Source organism: Piliocolobus tephrosceles, chromosome 21 (assembly GCF_002776525.5).
Source record: "Piliocolobus tephrosceles isolate RC106 chromosome 21, ASM277652v3, whole genome shotgun sequence".
Taxonomy (NCBI): domain Eukaryota; kingdom Metazoa; phylum Chordata; class Mammalia; order Primates; family Cercopithecidae; genus Piliocolobus; species Piliocolobus tephrosceles.
The window spans coordinates 2,087,505-2,109,079 of NC_045454.1; the positions used below are offsets into that span (position 1 = coordinate 2,087,505).

The following is a 21,575-nucleotide window of genomic DNA, read 5'->3' on the forward strand; positions in this document are numbered from 1 at the left end:
AGTGCAGTGGTGCGATCTGGCTCACTGCAACCTCTGCCACCTGGGTCAAGCAATTCTCTCCCTCAGCCTCCCTAGTAGCTGGAATTACAGGCGCCCGCCATCACGCCTGGCTAATTTTTGTACTTTTAGTGGAGACGGGGTTTCACCATCTTGGCCAGGCTGGTCTTGAACTCCTGACCTCGTGCTCCACCCGCCTCGGCCTCCCAAAGTACTGGGACTACAGGCGTGAGCCACCGCGTCCGGCCTAATTTTTGTTTTGTTTTTGTGTGTGTGTGTAGAGACGCGGTTTTGCCATATTGCCCAGGTTGGTCTTGAACTCCTGTGCTCAAGCAATCTGCCTGCCTTGGCCTCCCAAAGTGCTGGGATTACAAGCGTGAGCCACCACGCCAGGCCAAGAGAACGGATTTTAAGGTGGGGGCGGAGCTTATAATAATTCAGCTCTGAGGTGGGCGTGGTTCAGGGCCGGGGGCCCGGGCTTAAAGGAGAAACTTTGAGGTAACAGGGTATTAGAGGTGGGACTTAGGAGAAGGTGCTGACGGGGGCGCACGACTGCTGTAGAGGCGGTGGGGAGAGAAGGAAGTACCTAAGAGAGGCGTAACTAAGGGAAGCTCCTGGGAGAGAGGAAGCTTAGCAGGAGGGGCTGAATGGGCCTGGGGTTTGGCTGCTTGGGATGGGGCTGAGTTGGGAGCGGGGATTAATTACAGAGATTATATGAACGGGCAGTGTCAAGTGTGGTAAAGCCATGGCTCTTGACCAGCATGCAGCAGAATCAGCTAGAGTATTTCAAAACACGGATCCCTAGACCCCCAACCCCAGGGCTTCTATTCTGCATGGTCTGAGCAGGCAGCCGGATGCTGCTGGCCTCCCAACTATGCTCGACAACCACTGATTTAAACGAATGCTTTAGAGGTGGGAGGTACTCAAAAGTCACGAGGGGCAGCTTAAATGCTATGGGGTGAAGGGGCGGGGCTTACATGCAAGGGGCGGGACTTGGACGGAAGGGGCGTGGCTTGAGCAGAGGTGAAGTTCCAGAGAGCACGAGCTTGGAGAGGGGGAACAACAGGAGAAACTGCATGAGGGCGAGGGGAAGAAGACAGATTTTGAGGCGGTGGGGGGCTTATAATTACGCTGTGAGATGGGAGTGGTTCAGAGCCAGGGGGCGGGGCTTCAGTGTGAGACCTGAGCCGGAGGTGTGGCTTAACCGGACGCCCAGAGCGTGTCGGGGGGTTCCCGGAGAAGAAGCGGGCACTCAGAGCGCAGGCGCACCTGGCTCTGCTCGCCCATCGGAAGCGGCCCAGGTTTTCACCGCTCTCGTCCCCGAGTCAGTGCGCAAGCGCATTTCCCCCATCCTGGTCCCCGCCACCGCCTCCTCTTTCCGATCCTCCACGCCGGCGCCTCGGGAACGGGAGCGGCTTCCGCTTCCGGGCGGGCGGGCAGGCGGGCGGCGCGGGGCTGCCGGGGAGGGGGGAGGGGGCGGCACTTCCGGTCGGGCCCTCGGGTCTCCCCGGAGCGGCGGCGCCTCCTCCGCCTCCTCGGCCTCCTCCCGGCGGAGACCCCGGCGCCGGTGAGTGACGGGGTGCGTGGCCCGGGGGCCCGGGTGCAGCGGGGGCGGGGGGCCCCGCCCTGGCCCGCTCTGGTCCCCAGAACGTCCCCCAACCCCTAGCAAGTCAGTTCAGCTCCCGCCGGGCCCTTGGCAGGGGACTCCCAATCCACTGCCTCCCCGTAAGACCCCTGCAGATAGCTCCCCGATGAACGCCTCCAGCTAGGATGACTGCCAAAGCGCTTTCATTCGTGGCGATCCCCTAGACGCCTGCCAGGGCCCCCAACTGATACCTCCTCGTAGGATTCCCTCCACATAGCGCCCCCCGTCATTGCTTCCTCCAGGTACCATCAGCATCGCCCCTCCCCATGTAGGGCAGCTGCTTGTGAACCCTCTTATTCTTATCCTCGATATAATTCTCCCCAGAGTGTTGCCTTAGAGCTTTGCAGCAGAACTGCCCCCCCGTTATCTCTGTTCATACACAGCAACGGCCCCCAATGGCCCTGACCACCTCCCGCCCCAGCAGAGCGCCCCTTCGTGGGTGTGAAAATACTTTCTATTCTGGTCAGCACCAAGAATGCCTTTTTCCTTTCTGCAAATCCTCCGGTGATTCCCCTTAAGAATACCCCTTTCAAAACCACCCCCCCTCGCAGCGGGACAGCTCCCTCTAGAATTCTTTCACACTCACATCCTCTCCCGCTTCAGGCAGAAATATCTGCCTGCTTAGCTCCAGGCTCCCATGAAATACTCCTGTACCTCATCTCCCGGCACCCTCATCGTGGTCAGCCCCTGTCTTCATTACTTCTGCCACAGAACAGTGTCCGGCAGTGAGGCAGTGAAGCCTTCCCTCCCAGAATGTTCCTTATCCTCTTCCTATGGCATGAACAACTGCTGCCCTGACCTGCAGCTTCTCACCCAGCTCTCATGCCATCGTCCTGGACTCCCTAGGGAAGACCGTGGACTTCACCAGGGGGTTAACTTCTTTTCTCATAGGCATTCATTCTGCATTGAGCGCATATTCACTCTTCTAGCTGAAGGGTATATACAGCCACGAAGGGGAGCGATGCACACAGTCTTCTCACTGTCCAGGGTTTCACAGTCTTGTTGATCAGAAACGAGTCAACAAAGATACACGGGGTTTTGCAGGTTCTCTGAGAGCCTGATGAACTACTTTAGAGGTGAAACCCAGATTACAAGAGGCAGCTTAGCCATGCGAAGATCTGGGTGAGCAGGCAGCAAGAAAAGCAAATGCAAAGGCCCTGAAGTGGCGGTGAGCCTGGTGAGCGGAGGAACAGCAGGGGAGGCCAGTGAGGGTGGAGTGGAAGATTTGAAGGGAAGAACAAGAGTAAGGAAGGTTTGGTCTCAAAAGGCTTTGGAGGTGAGGGCACTGGGATAAATTATCTAGCCCTTGTCATGTCTATCGAGCCCAGAATGTTCTTCATTCATTCATACGTTCATTGGTAAACACTTGTTGAACAACTGTTTAATGAGTACCTACTTTACACTGGGGGTACAACAGAGAACAAAACAGACAAGAATCCCTGTCCTCATGGAGTGGATATGCTAGTTGAGGGGGCAAATGATTAAGAAACAAAATACAGGCCAGGCGAAGTGGCTCATGCCTGTAATCCCAGCAGTTGGAAAGGCCAAAGTGGGAGGATCGCTGGAGGCCAGGAGTTCAAGACCAACCCCGGCAACAAAGTGAGACCCTGTCTTTACAGAAAAAAAAAAAACAAAAAAAAGCTGGGGGTGGGTGGTATGCACCTGTAGTCCCAGCTATTCAGGAGGCTGAGGTGGGAGGACCGCTTGAGCCCAGGAATTCCAGGCTGCCAGTGGGGAAAAAAAAAAAAAAAACCACCACCAAGAGTATATATGCGTGTTCAAAGTAAAATATCATGGGATAAAGAGATAGAGCTGGGGGGGCTGTGGTTCAGGATGGCCTCCCCCAGGATATTCCTATGTGTTGTCACCTTGTCCCCCCCAAAAGCCACACACCAAAAATTTATACAAGGGTAAAAATTCCCCTTCTCCTGGACAACTGTGGCCCACTGGGGGGCTGCTCTTATCAGCACCCCAACCCCAGGAGTGAAGGGATTAGGAGGATGAGCCCTGGATTCTACTAGGGTTCACAGCTTTGAGCAAACCACTCCCTCCTTTCCTAGCCTCATTCATTCACTTCTTCACACGAAAATGTATCAAGCCAGGAACTGTTGTAGGTCCTGGGGATGGAACAGTGAGCAAGAGATAAAAATCCGGCCAGGTGCGGTGGCTCACGCCTGTAATTCCAGCGCTTTGGGAGGCCGAGACGGGCGGATCACGAGGTCAGGAGATCGAGACCATCCTGGCCAACATGGTGAAACCTCGTCTCTACTAAAAATACAAAAAAAATTAGCGGGGGGTAGCGGCGGGCACCTGTAGTCCCAGCTACTCGGGAGGCTGAGGCAGGAGAATGGCGTGAACCCGGGAGGCGGAGCTTGCAGTGAGCCAAGATCGTGCCACTGCACTCCAGCCCGGGCGACTGAGCGAGGGTCTCTCTCACAAAAAAAAAAAAAAGAGATAAAAATCCTTGCCTTCAGGAAGCCGATCCTCTGCATAGGGAGACTAACAAAATCAAGGCAAAGAAGTAGACTATGTGAGGTTATAAATGATGCTGAGCAGTAATGAGAGAAATGAAGCAGGGTTGGGGAGATCAGGATGTGGGCCTGAGTGACAGACAGGTCACTGGTTACTGAGAGGCTCATTGAGAAGACAATTGAGTAAAGATGGGGAGGAGGTGAAGGGGTGAGCCAGGTGGTTGCCTGAGAGTCAGAGTATTACAGGCAGCAGCAACAGCCAGTGCAAAGGCCCTGCGGCAGGAATGGAGTGGGCACATTGGAAGAGCAGCCAGGAGACTGTGGAGGTCATTGTAAGGACCGCGGCTTGCTTGCTTGCTTTATTTATTTATTTATTTATTTATTTATTTATTTATTTATTTATTTTGAAAAGGACTTTCACTCTTGTTGCCCAGGCTGGAGTGCAATGGTGTGATCTTAGCTCACTGCAACCTGTGTCTCCCAGGTTCAAGCGATTCTCCTGCCTCAGCCTCCCGAGTAGCTGGGATTACGGGCATGTACCACCACGCCTGGCTCATGTTGTATTTTTAGTAGAGACGGGGGTTTCTCCATGTTGGTCAGGTTGGTCTCGAACTCCCGACCTCAGGTGATCCGCCCGCCTCGGCCTCCCAAAATGCCGGGATTACAGGCGTGAGCCGCCGCGCCCCGCCAGGACCATGGCTTTTGAATGAGATGGGGTTACTGTTTGGTTTGGGACAGAGGATGGACATGGTTTGGTTATAGTCCTCCTGTCAGTACAACGGGAATAATAGTAACACTTACCAATTTGTTTTGAGGTTTGAATGAAACAAGCCACATGAGGCACCTAAGCACAATGCTGGTTAGAGGTCAACAAATGGTGCCTTGTCCTGCCCTTGGGTCAAGTCAAGTGACTTGGGATTCGGTAGCAGGGAGATGGGTGGAGCAATGCATATTTCCAGTGTAAAGTGGGAGGGGGTCCTCCTTCATTTTGGAGGGAGAAATATTGAAAGACAGCATGTCATGGGACTCTGGAGCCTTGCTGCCTTTTTTCAACCCCTGGCCCTGCCACTAGTTAACAATGTGACTTTGGAAGTAGGTTTATTCATTTTTAAGAAACAGAGTCTCACTCGTCACCCAGGCTGGAGTGCAGTAGCGTGAACTCACTGCAACCTCTGCCTCCTGGGTTCAAGCAATTATCCTGCCTCAGCTTCCCAAGTAGCCGGGACTACAGGTGTGCACCACCACACCCAGCTAATTTTTGTATTTTTAGTAGCCACCGGGTTTCACTATATATTGGCCAGGCTGGTCTCGAACTCCTGACTTCAGTTGATCCACCCACCTTGGCCTCCCAAAGTGCTGGCATTACAGGCGTGAGCCACTGTGCCTGGCCTGACTTTGGAAGTTTAATTTACCTCTCTGGCCCTCAGTCTCTTCCTCTGTATTTCAGAGTCAATGATTGTAACCATCTTCTAGGGTTACTGGGAGGATTCGTTGAGTCAACACACATCAGAGTTAGAAGAGTGCTGGGCTGGTAGAAAACGCACATCAGTGTTATATGTTACTTTACATTACTCTTATTAACAAACCCGAATTTCATCACAAGGCAGCGTTGTTGCAGCAGAATGGCCCACAGTCTGGCATCAGAAAGACCTGGCATCAGTTACCTGCTTTCCTCTTTATGACCTTGGAGGAATGCCTTCCCCATGCTGCTCCTCAGTTTCCCCACTTATAAGATGGGCCCAGTAATGGTACAGGACTATGCCACATCCAGGCAATGACAAATCAAACTGGTCAGACAATAAACGTGAACCATTAATACACTTGCTGTGGGACTCCTGTCCCTTGGTGGCGGTGGTGGTGGTGGTGGTGGGCGGGGGGTGGGTCCCTCCCCATCATGCTTCTCTCCACATAAAACCCTCCTATGACGTCCCTCCTTAAAAAGATACCAGTTTAGGCTTGAGTCGTGTGAAAGAGGAAATGTCTCTGGTTTCCTAGTGGAAATTATCATGAGCCTGATCGCTTCTGTCCACCACTGATGTATCCCCTTCAGCATCTCCACACCCTGCCCTCAGTGCCCTCCTCATAACATCACTGTCCCCGGAATGGCTTCTCCCAGGAATCCCTGGGATCATTTAGCTCCATTTCTGCTAAATGACCCCCTCTGTTCCCTCTGGGATTTGGTCAGCTTAGTCTCATCCCTTCGTTCATTCCACAAATATCAAGATAGACATTCGCGGCTGTACATTTCCCTCTGAGCACTACTTTGGCTGCACCTCCTCAGCTTTGGTATGTTGTTTTCATTTTCATTAATTGCTAAGCAGTTTGTTTGAGATGGAGTTTCGCTCTTGTTGCCCAGGCTGGAGTGCAGTGGCACAATCCTGGCTCACTGCAACCTCCACCTCTCAAGTTCAAACGATTCTCCTGCCTCAGCTTCCCAAATAGCTGGGATTACAGGTGCCCACTACCAAACCTGGCTAATTTTTGTATTTTTAGTAGAGACGGGGTTTCGCCATGTTGGCCAGGCTGGTCTTGAACTCCCGACCTCAGGTGATCCACCCGCCTCGGCCTCCCAAAGTGCCGGGATTACAGGTGTGGGCCATCGCGCCCAGCCAGCATTTTCTAATGTATGATTTCTTTGCGGACCCGTTGGCAATTTTGGAAGGTGGTGTTTCATGTTCACGTATCAGCAAATATTTGTCAAGCCCCCACACTGTGCCAGGTGCCATGCTAAGTGCTGGGGTCACAGGGGCGAGCAAGACAGGCCAAGTCCTTGCTTTTCCAGAGAGGGGCCAAACAGTAAACACACAGAAAAGGAATAACATGAGTTGGTGGCAATAACTGTAATGAAAAACCTGCAGCTGGATGAGGGGTAGAGAGTGATGGGGTGGGGAGTGCTGAGTAGAGACCCAGCCAGGCTGCAGAGGCCTTGTTGAAATCTGGGGAAGAACATTGTAGGTAGAAAGTAACCACCACCCTCTCCTACCAGGCCCCTTGTATAGACACCGCTCATAACCCAGAAGACACCCCTAAATAAAACTCTTATCCCGATAGTTCTACCCTCACCTTCCTTCACTCGGGGAACAGCCCCCGGTCAAACACTGCTGCGGGGGTAAAGGTGGGAATGGGGTTCAGCCGATTGATCCAGACTCTTACTCCGTGACGGCTGGCAACTCACTTTGCCTCTCCGTGCCTTAGTTTTTTCATTTATCCAATGGCGGGAACAGCCGCCCCTATTTCTTAGATTTGTGGGAAGTCAGTGAATTAATATGTGTAACGTGCTTAGAACCGTGGCTGGCCTCTAGGAGAGTCCCATCGGTGACAGCTGTGATTAACGTGTGCTCTAGTGGAGGCAAGCCAGGCAGGGCCTTCTTTCCCCAAACACTCTTACCCTTCCTCCCCATAGCACCCTAAATCACTCCCTACTCCCTGCATCCTTATGGCCTGTGTTTGCCTTCCTGGTCAGTCAGCCCCCTCCAGAGCTGTCTCCCCAACTTAGCTTCCGCCTACAGCCTTCCAGTTACCACCCAAGACACGCCTGTCCTCTTTCCGGAGATCAGATTAAACAGAGGGGGTGTGAAGGGCATGGGATGTTGAGTCTTGTCCAAGGACAAGGACACCCAGAGCTGGAGACTAAAAATATCTCCCTCCAGGATGGTGTCTGGGGTGGGGGTGGAAGAGACACTCCTCCCTCACCTGTGGGAGGAGAGAGCAGCCCGATGGATAGAGGAGAAAGGGTCCAAGCCTTGGTAGGAACCCCCTTGACCCCCACAGTGGGCTGGGCTTAGAGCCAGGCCCCCACTGGGTAGGGATGATGGAGAGAAAGCGGGTCAGACCTCACGGGCCCTTCACCCACTGACCCTCCACCCACTTGGTGGAGGTGCTTCCCCAGGCCAGCAAGCAGCCTAAGAACCCGGAGATCCGTTACGGGAGCTGAGGGTCTGGTGTGGTGTGGGGTAACACATGGATACCTGCCATCTGGAATGAAAAGTCATGTAAAGGAGGTGCCAGAGAATGATGCTGGGGTGGAGGGGTCAGGAGAAGCCCCACTAAGGGCAAGGATGGAACTCAAGCTCCCTGCTTCTGTTGCTAGGCTCAGCCCAGGTGTGTGATGTCATGGATGGTAAAGGTAGCTCAGGGGATTGAGCACATTGTGCTGATGTGTTTCATTACGTTCTGTTCCAACCCCCTTGAACCTCCCTGCAGTATAGGGGTCCCCCCCATTTTAAACATGGAGAAGGTGTGGATCCCAGTGGAGGTGGGATTTGAACCCAGGTCTTTCCCAGCCCAGGGTCTGTGTTTTGATTGTATCAGACCCCCTTCTGACTATATGCCAGCGCCCTTGCCGGAATTTGTTTCTCCCGGGCAAGCACATTCTCCTTTCTACCATCTATTAATATTAAAAGAGTGCACCCCCCCATACTGACCCTTTTTCAGTTCTCTAGGCTTGTCCTGACTTCCCTGCTTCTACTACTATTAGTAACAGTGATAATAGTATCATATCTCCTATTTTTTTAATTTTAATTTTTAGAGCCAGGGTTTTGCTCTGTCACCCAGGCTGGAGTACAGTGATGTGATCAGAGCTCACTAGAGCCTCCACCTCCCGGGCTCAAGCAGTTCTCCTGCCTCGGCCTCCCAAAGTGCTGGGATGACAGGTGTGAGCCACTGCGCCCAGTCCATACCTTCTATGTACTGAGTGCTTGCAGAGTGCCAGGAACTGCCCCCCCCAAGAGCCTTACACATATGAGCGTGTTGAATCCACACAGCCCTGTGAGGTAGGCAAGTGCTTTGTCGTCCCCAGGTGTAGATGAGGAAATGGAGGCACAGAGAGGTTCAGTCACTTGCCCATGGCCACAGAGCTAGAAAGTGGCAGGGCTTACTTACATTTGATTCTGGCCCCAGAGTCTTCCCTCCTAATTACACTGATAGAAACTGTGATTTCCCCTTATCATTATGCTCATTTTAGGATAAAACCTGAAGGGATGAGGACGGAGGGCTGGGGGTGGCGTAGGGTGCAGGAGTATGGGGAGACAGCAGAGGGCCTGAGAGGGTTTGGAAAGAAAACTGAGTCCAGGGGCCCCCAGGGTGCTTGGACAATTGGAGTCTGAAAAGGAGAGAAAGTAGAGAGGGGCCAGACCAGCACGCTGGCTCACATCTGTAATCACCCAGCACTTTGGGAAGTGGAGGCTGGAGGATCACTTGAGTCCAGGAGTTTGAGACCAGCCTGGGCAACAAAGCAAGACCCCGTTTCTACAAATAATAAAGTAGAGGGCTGCAGGTGGTGTGGAGGAGAGAGTCTCCTCCACAAAGCTGTATCAGGACCCCAGAAAAGATGGGAAGAGATAGAAGGAATTAGGGAAGAGACAGATGGGGAGGAGGGTGGGAGTTGAGAACACAGAGAGGGAAAGTGAAGGTGAGTAGGAGAGTCCAGGGGCCAGGGAGCCAAGAGGAAGGGCTGCCTTTGGGGTGGACAGGCAGCGGGACTGGAAGCCTAAACCTGGAAGGCGAGGGGGTGATCCGCACAAGGATGGATGGGTGGGCACACAGCTCCATTCACCTGCGGGGAGACCCAGCACCGCAGCCGTGTCCTCAGCCCGCTCCTCCTCTTCACAGGGTCTCCCGTCTCCCACCCGCCGGAGATGGAGGCGAACCCAGCGGGCAGCGGCGCCGGGGGTGGCGGGAGCAGCGGCATCGGGGGCGAGGACGGGGTACACTTCCAGAGCTACCCCTTCGACTTCCTGGAATTCCTCAACCACCAGCGCTTCGAGCCCATGGAACTGTATGGGGAACACGCCAAGGCGGTGGCAGCCCTGCCCTGCGCCCCCGGCCCCCCGCCGCAGCCCCCGCCGCAGCCCCCTCCCCCGCAGTATGACTACCCGCCCCAGTCCACCTTCAAGCCCAAGGCGGAGGTGCCCTCCTCGTCCTCGTCCTCCTCCTCCTCGTCTTCGTCCTCCTCGTCGTCGTCGTCTTCGTCCTCTTCCTCTTCCCAAGCCAAGAAGCCCGATCCGCCCCTGCCGCCCGCCTTCGGGGCGCCCCCTCCTCCCCTCTTTGACGCTGCTTTCCCCGCTCCGCAGTGGGGCATCGTGGATCTCTCGGGACACCAGCACTTGTTTGGGAACCTGAAGCGAGGAGGGCCCGCGTCCGGGCCGGGGGTGACGCCTGGGCTGGGCGCTCCCGCGGGGGCCCCGGGGCCGCTTCCTGCCCCCTCGCAGACCCCGCCAGGACCCCCCGCGGCGGCGGCCTGCGACCCCACCAAGGACGACAAGGGCTACTTCCGGAGGCTGAAGTACCTGATGGAGCGGCGCTTCCCCTGCGGCGTGTGCCAGAAGTCCTTCAAGCAGTCCTCGCACCTGGTCCAGCACATGCTGGTGCACTCGGGGGAGAGGCCCTACGAATGCGGCGTCTGCGGCCGCACCTACAACCACGTGTCCAGCCTCATCCGCCACCGCCGCTGCCACAAGGACGTGCCACCCGCCGCGGGGGGCCCGCCCCAGCCCGGCCCCCAGCGCCCGCCGCTGGGCCTCCCAGCACCCGCTGCCAGCGCTGCCACCGCCCCCGCCCCCTCCACGGTGTCCTCGGGCCCTCCGGCCACGCCCGCGGCGCCCGCCCCCTCCGCAGACGGGAGCACCGCCCCTGCTGGTGTTGGGGTGCCCCCTCCCGCCGCCGGGGGCGGCGACGGCCCGTTCGCCTGCCCACTCTGCTGGAAGGTTTTCAAGAAGCCCAGTCACCTCCACCAGCACCAGATCATCCACACGGGCGAGAAGCCCTTCTCCTGCTCCGTGTGCAGCAAGAGCTTCAACCGCAGGGAGAGCCTGAAGCGCCACGTGAAGACGCACTCGGCCGACCTTCTGCGCCTGCCCTGCGGTATCTGCGGGAAGGCCTTCCGCGACGCCTCCTACCTCCTCAAGCACCAGGCGGCCCACGCAGGGGCGGGCGCCGGGGGGCCTCGGCCGGTGTACCCCTGCGACCTGTGCGGCAAGTCCTACTCAGCGCCGCAGAGCCTGCTCCGCCACAAGGCCGCCCACGCCCCGCCCGCCGCCGCTGCGGAGGCGCCCAAGGACGGGGCAGCCTCGGCCCCGCAGCCCCCGCCTACCTTCCCCCCGGGCCCGTACCTCCTGCCCCCCGACCCTCCCGCCACCGACAGCGAGAAGGCGGCGGCGGCCGCGGCGGCGGTGGTGTACGGCGCCGTGCCAGTCCCGCTCCTGGGCGCCCACCCGCTGCTGCTCGGCGGCGCAGGGACCAGCGGGGCGGGAGGCTCGGGCGCCAGCGTCCCGGGAAAGACGTTCTGCTGCGGCATCTGCGGGCGTGGCTTCGGGCGCCGCGAGACCCTGAAGCGCCACGAGCGCATCCACACGGGCGAGAAGCCCCACCAGTGCCCCGTGTGCGGGAAGCGCTTCCGCGAATCCTTCCACTTGAGCAAGCACCACGTGGTGCACACGCGCGAGCGGCCCTACAAGTGCGAGCTCTGCGGCAAGGTCTTCGGCTACCCGCAGAGCCTCACCCGCCACCGACAGGTGCACCGGCTCCAGCTGCCCTGTGCCCTGGCCGGGGCCGCCGGCCTCCCCTCCAGCCAGGGCGCATCCGGGGCCTGTGGGCCCGGGGCCTCAGGCACGTCCGCAGGGCCCACCGATGGGCTGAGCTACGCCTGCTCGGACTGTGGCGAGCACTTCCCAGATCTCTTTCACGTCATGAGCCACAAGGAGGTCCACATGGCAGAGAAGCCATACGGCTGCGACGCCTGCGGCAAGACCTTCGGCTTCATTGAGAACCTCATGTGGCACAAGCTGGTCCACCAGGCCGCCCCCGAGCGCCTGCTCCCGAGCACGCCTGGCGGCCCGCAGCCCCCGGACGGCTCCAGCGGCACGGATGCGGCCAGCGTGCTGGACAACGGGCTGGCGGGGGAGGTGGGAGCGGCCGTGGCGGCACTCGCAGGGGTGTCTGGGGGTGAGGACGCAGGCGGGGCGGCGGTGGCAGGGGCCGGCGGGGGTGCCAGTTCCGGCCCTGAGCGCTTCAGCTGTGCCACGTGCGGCCAGAGTTTCAAGCACTTCCTGGGCCTAGTGACTCACAAGTACGTGCACCTGGTGCGACGGACCCTGGGCTGCGGCCTCTGCGGCCAGAGCTTCGCGGGCGCCTACGACTTGCTCCTGCACCGCCGCAGCCATCGGCAGAAGCGGGGTTTCCGCTGCCCGGTGTGCGGGAAGCGCTTCTGGGAGGCGGCCCTGCTGATGCGCCACCAGCGCTGCCACACGGAACAGCGGCCGTACCGATGTGGCGTGTGCGGCCGAGGCTTCCTGCGCTCCTGGTACCTGCGGCAGCACCGCGTGGTCCACACTGGCGAGCGGGCCTTCAAGTGCGGCGTGTGCGCCAAGCGCTTCGCGCAGTCGTCCAGCCTGGCAGAGCACCGGCGGCTGCACGCTGTGGCCCGGCCCCAGCGCTGCAGCGCCTGTGGCAAGACCTTCCGCTACCGCTCCAACCTGCTGGAGCACCAGCGGCTGCACCTGGGCGAGCGCGCCTACCGCTGCGAGCACTGCGGCAAGGGCTTCTTCTACCTGAGCTCCGTGCTGCGCCACCAGCGCGCCCACGAGCCGCCGCGGCCAGAGCTTCGCTGCCCCGCCTGCCTCAAGGCCTTCAAGGATCCCGGCTACTTCCGTAAGCACCTGGCTGCCCACCAGGGCGGCCGGCCCTTCCGCTGCTCCTCCTGCGGCGAGGGCTTCGCCAACACCTACGGCCTCAAGAAACACCGCCTAGCGCACAAGGCCGAGAACCTCGGGGGGACTGGAGCAGGGGCGGGCACCTTGGCCGGAAAGGATGCCTGACCGAGGGGTTCCCATCCCACTCCCATCAGAAGCCCCCTTCTGGACTCCCACCTCCCGGGACTGATCAGACTCTCCCCCCTCCTCGCTGTTGCCCCATCCCTCAGAACTTCAGACGGACTGGCGACCTTCAGGGCGCACGCCCGACAGGCTCAAGACTGAATCACTCCCATCCTCGACCTCTCTGCCCTCCCCTCATCCCATCAGACACTGAACCCATCCTCCGTCCAGCCCTCGTTTGTGAGCCTCATCAGCCCCCGCCCCAGCAGCGCTCTGCCCCCAGTAAGTTTTGGCGGAGATGGGTCTGAACCGCCCCTCCCCCTCCTTTGGAATCTGGCTGGACAGTGGAGTATGAGCAGAGTTGGGAGGGCACAAGGGGGTGCTGGGTGCTCTTTGGGGTGGGGGGGTGGGGGGCGGGGTGGCAGACGCGGCTTGTACAGAGCGGAGAATAATAAATCTTACCATGGGGGCCGCTGCAGTCCATCCTTGCATCCCACCCAGGGAGAGGGGAATACACACATGGTGGCAAAGCACAAAGTTAAAACTTGTTTCTTCTGCAATTTTGATTCTGGGTGCCTCTGTCTCTCATTCACTCTCATTCGACAGGGACTTACTGAGGATTTGCTGTATTCCCAGCTTCAGTCTGAGCTGGGCAAATGGAGATGGACAAGACAGGTAAGTGTCTGCTCTCAGGAACTGACTTAACATGCTCGGACTCTTCCCCTTCCTGATGCTTTCAGCCTTCGTTCACTCTGCCACCACTTCTGGGGGCCTCCTGCCTGCCAAGCCCTGAGGTGGGTACTGGGGAAACAGATGAACTGGACATGCCCCTCGACCTCAAGTAACATGAAAGAGAACTCTCATCCGGCTGCTGCAGCTGCTTCACTACTATGTGCAGACTAATGGTCATGATACATCTCCCTCTTAGCACTTACCCTCCAGGATAATGATTGGGAGATTCAAAAGCCCATTCACAGCGCTCGTTGGTGCTGGAAACAGTGAGATGTACGCCTGGCAATGTGTGTTTAGTTATCTCATTTGTTAGAAGGGCCTGGGGTCCTGAAGAACAAAGGTGCTCCAGGACATATCGAAAATCCACAGAATTTGGACTCCAGGCCAGGCGTGGTGGTTTACGCCTGTAATCCCAGCACTTTGGGAGGCCGAGGAGGGCAGATCACTTGAAGTCAGGAGTTTGAGACCAGCCTGGCCAAAGTGGTGAAACTCCATCTCTACTAAAAATACAAAACTTAGCTAGGTGTGATGGCATGCGCCTGTAATCCCAGTTACTCAGGAGGCTGAGGCGGGAGAATTACTTGAACTCAGGAGACAGGGGTTGCAGTGAGCTGAGATCAAGCCACTGCACGCCGGCCTGGGTGACAGAGTGAGACTCCATCTCAATAAATAAATAAATAAATAAATAAATAAATAAATAAATAAATAAATAGGACTTCAGTCCCAGGGTACTTCAGTACAGAAACCTGAAGACGAGGCCACGCACAGTGGCTCATGCCTGTAATCCCAGCACTTTGGGAGTCCAAGGCGAGCAGATCACCTGAGCTCAGGAGTTCGAGACCAGTCTGGCCAACATGGCGAAACATCTTCTCTACAAAAAGTACAAAAATTAGCCGGGCATGGTGGCATGCACCTGTAATCCCAGCTACTTGGGAGACTGAGGCAGGAGAATCGCTTGAACCCAGGAGGCAGAGGTTGCAGTGAGCTGAGATCACGCCACTGCACTCCTGCCCGGGCGACAAGAGCTAGACTCCATCTCAAAAAGAAAAAAAGAAACTTGAAGATGAAACTAAGTACGAGGGCACTGTCTGGGTGAGTCCTGTGTGGCCCATGGGAGGGCAGCTACCCTATGTCGCTCCATGTTCTAATGCTGAAGACCCAGCATGAAACAGATGTTCTGCCAGCGCCCCCAGGGTTCAGGGTTCAGGGTTCATCAGTAATGTGGAAATGGAGCCTCACAATGTAAGGGGCATGAAAGTCTCACTAGGGGTTGAGGGAGCACAGAGGAGTCACCTTGTCAGAGTGGAAATGAGGCAAGAAAAGCTTCTTAGGGAGAAGGTGATCCCTGAACACTGACATAAACCAACTGAAGTTTGCCAAGTAAAGAAGTGGCAAAGAGGCCGGGTGCGGTGGCTCACGCCTGTAATCCCAGCACTTTGGGAGGTCGAGGTGGGTGGATCACGAGGTCAGGAGATTGAGACCATCCTGGCTAACACTGTGAAATCCCGTCTACTAAAAATACAAAAAATTAGCCAGCCGTGGTGATGGGCGCCTGTAGTCCCAGCTACTCGGGAGGCTGAGGCAGGAAAACGGCGTGAACCCGGGAGGTGGAGCTTGCAGTGAGCCGAGATCACGCCATTGCACTGGCGACAGAGCGAGACTTCATCTCAAAAAAATAAATAAAACAAAATAAATAAAAATGGGGGGGGGGGGGAAAAAAAGAAGAAGTGGCAAAGATTTCCAGGCGGAGAGTTTAGTGTATTGAACTAAACCCTGCTATTCTAGAGAATTCAAGACAGGTTAGTATGGCTGGAGGTTGGGTTCTTGGGGGCTAAATCCTGAAGGGTCTTGAATTCCAAATTGTGGGGCTTGGGAGATTTTATAGGGTAGAGGTTGGAAACTGGCAGCTGCAAGGCCGAATATGACTACCAACACATTTTTGTTTAGTCTGTGCATTTTTTAAAAAAGTTTGACTTGACTGCCAACATTGGGAAATCAAAAGATTTTACACAACGTCAACTAATGGAACTTCTGAAAGAAACTGGAAGACGTGGCAACCCAATCTGTGTTCCGGAGCTGAGCGGCCGTTACCCTCTTCTGATGGGGCATTCTCCAATTTGTTGAATCTCAACTCTTGAAACCTGATGGCAATCACCATTATTTCATGTTGCTGATATTTTCCCCTTGAACCTGGCCATCTTGCTCATGTATTTACATTTTCACCCAGCTCCTGTATGCATTCGTATTTCCAAATCCTTCTCAAAGCCACAAGGAGCTGTGGCTTGGTGACAAGGATCTGCGTGGATGCCATATGGAGAATGAAGAGGGCAGGTGGCCAGGCGCAATGGCTCATGCCTATAATCCCAACACTTTGGGAGGCCAAGGCGAGTAGATCACCTGAGGTCAGGAATTTGAGACCAGACCAGCCTGGCCAACATGGTGAAACTCCATCTCTACAAAAAATACAAAAATTAGCTGAGCGTGGTGGTGCCCTCCTGTAATCCCAGCTACTCAGGAGGCTCAGGCAGGAGAATTGCTTGAACCCAGGAGGCAGAGGTTGCAGTGAGCCGAGATTGTGCCATTGGACTCCAGCCTGGGCAACAAGAGCAAAACTCCATCTCAAAAAAATAAAAATAGAAAAACAAAAGAGGGCAGCCACTGGACTGCTATGCAGTTGTCCGTGTGCGAGACCACTGTTGGTCTACAAGGGTAGTGAGACTGACAAGATGTTCCAATTCCAAAGATATTTAACTGGCTCAATTGAGGGAAACTGATAAGGGATTGGACATAAGGATGAGGATGAAGAAGGTTTAAACCTGCCCAGGAACCCAGCTTGGGTGGTGGTGCCAATGACATCAGAAGCATGGAAGTTTCTTTGAGGAAAATGGAATGAGTTCTGTTCACATTGTGAGTTATCTCATGGGGCCCACTGGGTGAACAGAAAGGTGTGCAAAATCAGAGGTTCTCACTCAACAAGCATGCAATGCACACTGAGACTGCTTTTGCCAGACTTTCCTGATCCCCTCTCCTACAGCTGAACCACGTAACACGTAACCACACAGGGGGGTGCATTTACTCCCCATTCTAAGGATGGGGAAACAGAAGCTTGGAGGAAGGTATGATGCAACTCACTGCTGGTGGCAAGACCACGGTGTGGCCCCCTCCTCCCCCACCTCCCCAAAGTGGACAATCCCAATACAAGACCGACAGAGAAGCCCTTCAGATGGTCCTTTAATAGGAACAGAACTGAAGGTGTCACACCTCCAGCTCCCAAGTCCTCCTCTCGCTCCCACACAGTGACTCTTTCACTCCACACCCTGGCCAGCCCACCATGCTGCCATCAGCCAGCCCTTCCTTGGGATTGGTGGGGACTAGGCAGTAAGCTGTTTGCTTCGAACTGGGAGTGGAGGAAATCAGAGAAACCTGAGGCTACCTTGAGGCTACCTTGAGGCTTGTGGGGGACCATGGGCTCTGAGTCTAAAGCTTTAGGAGAGGGATGCTAGGTAGCTGCTTGCTTATGTGTTCTCAGTTGCCTCTGAAGAAGAGTGGATGGGTTAAGGACCGACCACAGTGGGGGTGGGGGTGGGGGTTGCCGCTGTTGGAGTCCTATGGTCAGGCTTACATCCTTGAGGCTCAAGTGCTCTCAGCTGTGACTTGGAGACCCTCTGGCTTTGAGGTGATGGGATCCCAGAGTCTCTTCACAGATAACCTGGTGAGTGTCTTCTGCCTGAGGGTGGATAGGCATCCCAGGTCCAGTGCAATGCAGTGAGGTAGGCAAGAGACTCCATCCTGGTCTACCCATGGAGGACCAGAGCAGAACACTATGGTGCACCCCAATTCCCCCCTTCCATTCCATCCTGGCTCCTCCTCTGAAGTGCCCAGGCTCTGTCGTGACAGGCTGGGTCTTGCACAAGGACAAGCCAACCAAGAGGCATGGGGGCAGTGACATCCAGCTCGTGGACCTTGTCTTTGGCCGCACACCTGCAGAGCAGCAAGAGCTGCACCTGTCCTCTCCTAGGCCTGGCAGAGGTGCTGTGTGGGCGTGTGGGAGTCTGGAGCCTGGCCCTCTCCCTCTGCTCTCCATCACTAGCCGCTCACAGCCATCCCTGCAGCTGTCATCTCTCCCCCAGTCTCCCCTCTTCTGTCCCCTGCCTCCGTTTCCCCACCCCCGCCCCCCGGGTCGGCCGCCTACCTCCGCCTTAACTAACCCATGTTCCTGCAGCCTACTGGTCGGCCTCCACCTTCACCTTCGCGGTCTCCCCCCGCCCCTCCTCCGCAGGGTCCCCTGCCCCACACCGGCTCCCCGACCCCTGAGCCGCCGACGAGCCCAGCTGGCCTCCAGAGTCTCCCAGCCCCGGCCCCGGCCCGTGGAAGTGGGTGCGCTGGTGCTTGCGGAAGTTGGAGGAGTTATTGAAGGTGCGGTCGCAGAGCGTGCAGCGGAACGGGCGCTCGCCCGTGTGGATGCGGGCGTGGCCGCTAAGCACCGAGGACTGGGTGAAGCCCTTGCCGCAGATGCCGCAATGGTACGGCCGCTCACCAGTGTGCACGCGCTCGTGGTCTCGCATGTCTGAGGAGCGGCGGAAGGGCTTGGCGCAGAACCTGCAGGCAAAAGGCTTCCCCACCGCTGCGCCCGCCGCCGCCGCCGCCATCACCACCTCCGCCCTTTCCGGGGCTACCCCGGGCCTCTGTTCTGCAACGGCCGCTGCGTCCGGAGGCCTCCGAGAGGTGCCCGGCTCCACCCCGTGTCGGTGCTGGTGCCGGAGCAGGGGCGCCAAGGCCTTGAAGGCGCGGGGGCAGAGCGCGCAGCGGTAGGGCCGCTCCCCCGTGTGCAAGCTGTAGTGCGCGCGCAGGCTGGCGGGGCCCGGGCAGCTGTGGCCACACACGTGGCACCGGCTCCGGTCCCCACCAGGCCCGCCTCCCTCGGCCCCGGCCAGGTGGCCATGTTCGTGGAACAGCAGCTCGGAAACCAGCCGGAAGGCAGCAGGGCACAAGGCACAGTGGAAAGAACCTGGCTCTGGGGGCTCAGGGACCAGTGTGGTGTCTGTCACCTTCACCACCTGGATCTCGATGAGGTCACTCGGGGGTGTGCCGGGCCGGCAGTCATCAGGCACCAGGACCTGGGCAAAAGGAGAAGACACAGGAGCCTGTGGAACCTGCCTCAAGATCGCCCCAGCACGCCCCAATTATTAAAGCTGCGGCTCCTTTATTGTTTTCAGACAGGGTCTCAAACTGTTGCCCAGGCTGGAGTGCAGTGGCGCGATCGTGGCTCATTGCAACCTCGACCTCCTGGGCTCAAGCGATCCTCCCACTTCAGCTCCCTGAGTAGCTGGGACTACAGGCGTGCACCACCACACCCAGCTAGTTAAAAAAAATTTTCTTTCTGGCCAGGTACAGTGGCTCAGGCCTGTAATCCCAGCACTTTGGGAGGCCAAGGCAGGTGGATCACTTGAGGTTAGGAGTTCGAAACCAGCCTGGCCAACATGGCAAAATACCATCTCTACTGAAAATGCAAAAACTAGCCAGGTGTTGTGGCTGCTGCCTGTAATCCTAGCTACTCGGGAGACTAAGACACAAGAATCGCTTGAACCCAGGAGGTAGAGGTTGCAGTGAGATGTGATCATGCCACTGCACTCCAGCCCAGGCAACAGAACAAGACTCCATCTTAAACAAAACAAAACGGAATTATTATTATTATTTTTTTTTAATGTTGAGGGAGTCCCACTAGGTTGCCCAGGCTGGTTTCCAACTACTGGGCTCAAGAGATCCTTCTGGCTCTGCCTCCCAAAGTGCTGGGATTGCAAGCGTGAGCCACTGCGCCTGGCCCATCCTCCAACATTCTGTTGTATCCTCATCAACATTTCCCCTCCTGTCCAAAATATATCATGGATCCCACCTTTTCTTCTCCACCCTAGTTAAAGCCCCATCACTTGGCACCTCCACAGTTGAAAAACCCAAGGGCATCTCTGTTCCTACTTCTGCTGGCTTGTAACCCACCTCCCCAGAATAGCCTGAAGGTCTTTTGAAAATGTAAATCAGATCAAGTCATTTTTCGCACTCAGAACCCTCCAATGGCTCCAAATGTACTTATCCCAAAACGTCACTATAATATCTGTGGCGACATAGCTCCACTTATCTCTCTGACCCCAGCTTAAACATAAGCCAGCACCCAGCTGACTTCTCTCGTCTAAATTTAGCTCCCCCACCCCCACGGTATTGGCTCAATTTTTATTTCCTTTATAGAACATATCACAGTGACTCCCATTGATTGTCTCTCTCCCCTCAAGAGACTGCAGGCTCCAAGAGAACACAGCCCTTGTCTGTCTTGGTCACTTCTCTATTTACAGAGCCCAAGTAGGAGCTCAGTAAATGTTTGTTGAAAGAATGAATGTCCTCAATTACTCTAATTCCGAGTGGGGAAACGTGGAGGAAGTTCCAAAGTCACCTAGACCACCCACTTCTACTCCCAAATCCTCCCTTGGGCATTCCAGAAGCATCACTAAGACCCTGCAGAATTATCCCTTACCCAAACATAGGTGCTCCAATCATAATCCCCCACGTTTTTCAGGGTCACCTTCCCCACCTTCTACCCTAGAATTAGCCCTATAATTTGAGGCCCCGCCCCTTACAAGGCTCCACCCAAATTATGCAAATTATCCCTGGTAAGCCTCCTTCCCTGGACCCAAACCCGCCCCACAACACAACATCGTCCTCAGACTCCGCCTCCATCCAGCCCAGCCCACCACCCATAGGTTCCTCCCCACGCCCCGCCCACCAAGGCATGATCTCCTCCCCTGCCCCGCCCCTCGCGCAACCCCAAGAAGCCCCACCCCCAGGGCCACAGCACTAAATAACTCCCCCGCCCACCCCTCATAGGCCACGCCCCGGCCCCGCCCCCTACACTACGACCTCCTCCCACCTCGAGCCCCACGCCCAGGCCCCTTCCTTGCCCGCACCAGGTCCAGTGGCTCCTGGGATCGCGACTCCGGGTTCGGTGCGCTCGGACTCCGGGGCTCCGGGCGCGCAGCGGCCATCTTGTGTCCAAGACCCGCCCCCGAGGCCAATGTTCGCTCTGAAAAGGGGTGGGGCTCGAACTGGCGTAGGAGCTACTGCGCAGACGTACTGCGGGGCGGCGGGGGGCGTGGCGCAGCAGGGGGCGTGGCGTGGCGGGGCGTGGCGGCTGAGCCGGAGAGAAAGTGAGTTGTTCGCTCTCTAATTACCTGTTGGTCCCTCCGAGGGGACGCTCTGATGACACTAGGGCTCCTGTAACACCCTGGGAACAAATCCCAGCGTTCCTTCTAAACCAACGCAGGCCGACTCGAGGCTCTAGCATTCAGGGGAACCTCAGCAGAACTGAAGACGCTTTGCTTTGTTTCCACAGTAAACGTTTTTGTGGTTATCTCTTCCCTGCTTATGACAACATAATGACGCCAAGTTTATAAATGTCGGCGTAGGCCGGGTGCGGTGGCTCATGCCTGTATTCTCAGCTACTCGGGGAGGCTGAGGTGGGAGGATCGCTTGAGGCTGGGAAGTCGAGGCTGCAGTGAGCCATGATCTCACCACTGCATCCAGCCTGAGCGACAGAAAGACTCTGTCAAAAAAAAAAAAAAAAAAAATGCAGTGGAGAGAAAAATATTCAGTAAACAGCAACACAGGTGGTCCTGGGAGGACGCAAAAACCCGCAAGCTGATGTTATGTTTGGGAGGAAAGACCTCAAAGACGCGGGGTTTTCGGCAGCACCAAAGACAGGGCTCTTCTTAGCTGCCCAGTTTAGTCATTCCTGGAGATGTCACCTTGGATAGGTCACTACACTTCTCTGGACCATTTTTCTGTCTTCTGTACGGAACTGCAGAAGCGTTGTGACAAACCACTGAGAAGAGATGTGGAAGAGCGTGGAAACATCTTTAAGTAGTTTTCTTGAAA

At 56.4% G+C, this 21,575-nt stretch overlaps 2 protein-coding genes across 4 annotated transcripts; one reads left to right on the plus strand and one right to left on the minus strand.

Moving 5' to 3' along the window:
* The first annotated feature begins 1,024 nt into the window (after nt 1-1,024).
* ZNF865 (zinc finger protein 865) lies at nt 1,025-17,952 on the plus strand. 3 transcript variants are annotated; one of them, XR_002724884.3, is made up of 4 exons: nt 1,025-1,564; nt 9,724-13,205; nt 13,530-13,598; nt 17,935-17,952. XR_002724884.3 is itself a non-coding variant. In XM_023184372.3 (2 exons), exon 2 carries the CDS (start codon nt 9,750-9,752, stop codon nt 12,924-12,926), a length of 3,177 nt encoding a protein of 1,058 aa, XP_023040140.2. In that variant the 5' UTR covers nt 1,025-1,564; nt 9,724-9,749; the 3' UTR covers nt 12,927-13,395. The 3 variants fall into 3 exon arrangements, 1 of the variants encoding a protein (XP_023040140.2); XR_002724883.3 differs by lacking the exon at nt 17,935-17,952 and having other exon boundaries at nt 13,530-14,209; XM_023184372.3 differs by lacking the exons at nt 13,530-13,598; nt 17,935-17,952 and having other exon boundaries at nt 9,724-13,395.
* ZNF784 (zinc finger protein 784) lies at nt 16,870-20,726 on the minus strand. The gene is made up of 2 exons (XM_023184373.1): nt 20,609-20,726; nt 16,870-18,772 (listed from the first exon to the last, which is right to left on the minus strand). Exons 1-2 carry the CDS (start codon nt 20,684-20,686, stop codon nt 17,879-17,881), a joined length of 972 nt encoding a protein of 323 aa, XP_023040141.1. The 5' UTR covers nt 20,687-20,726; the 3' UTR covers nt 16,870-17,878.
* Nucleotides 20,727-21,575: the final 849 nt, after the last annotated feature.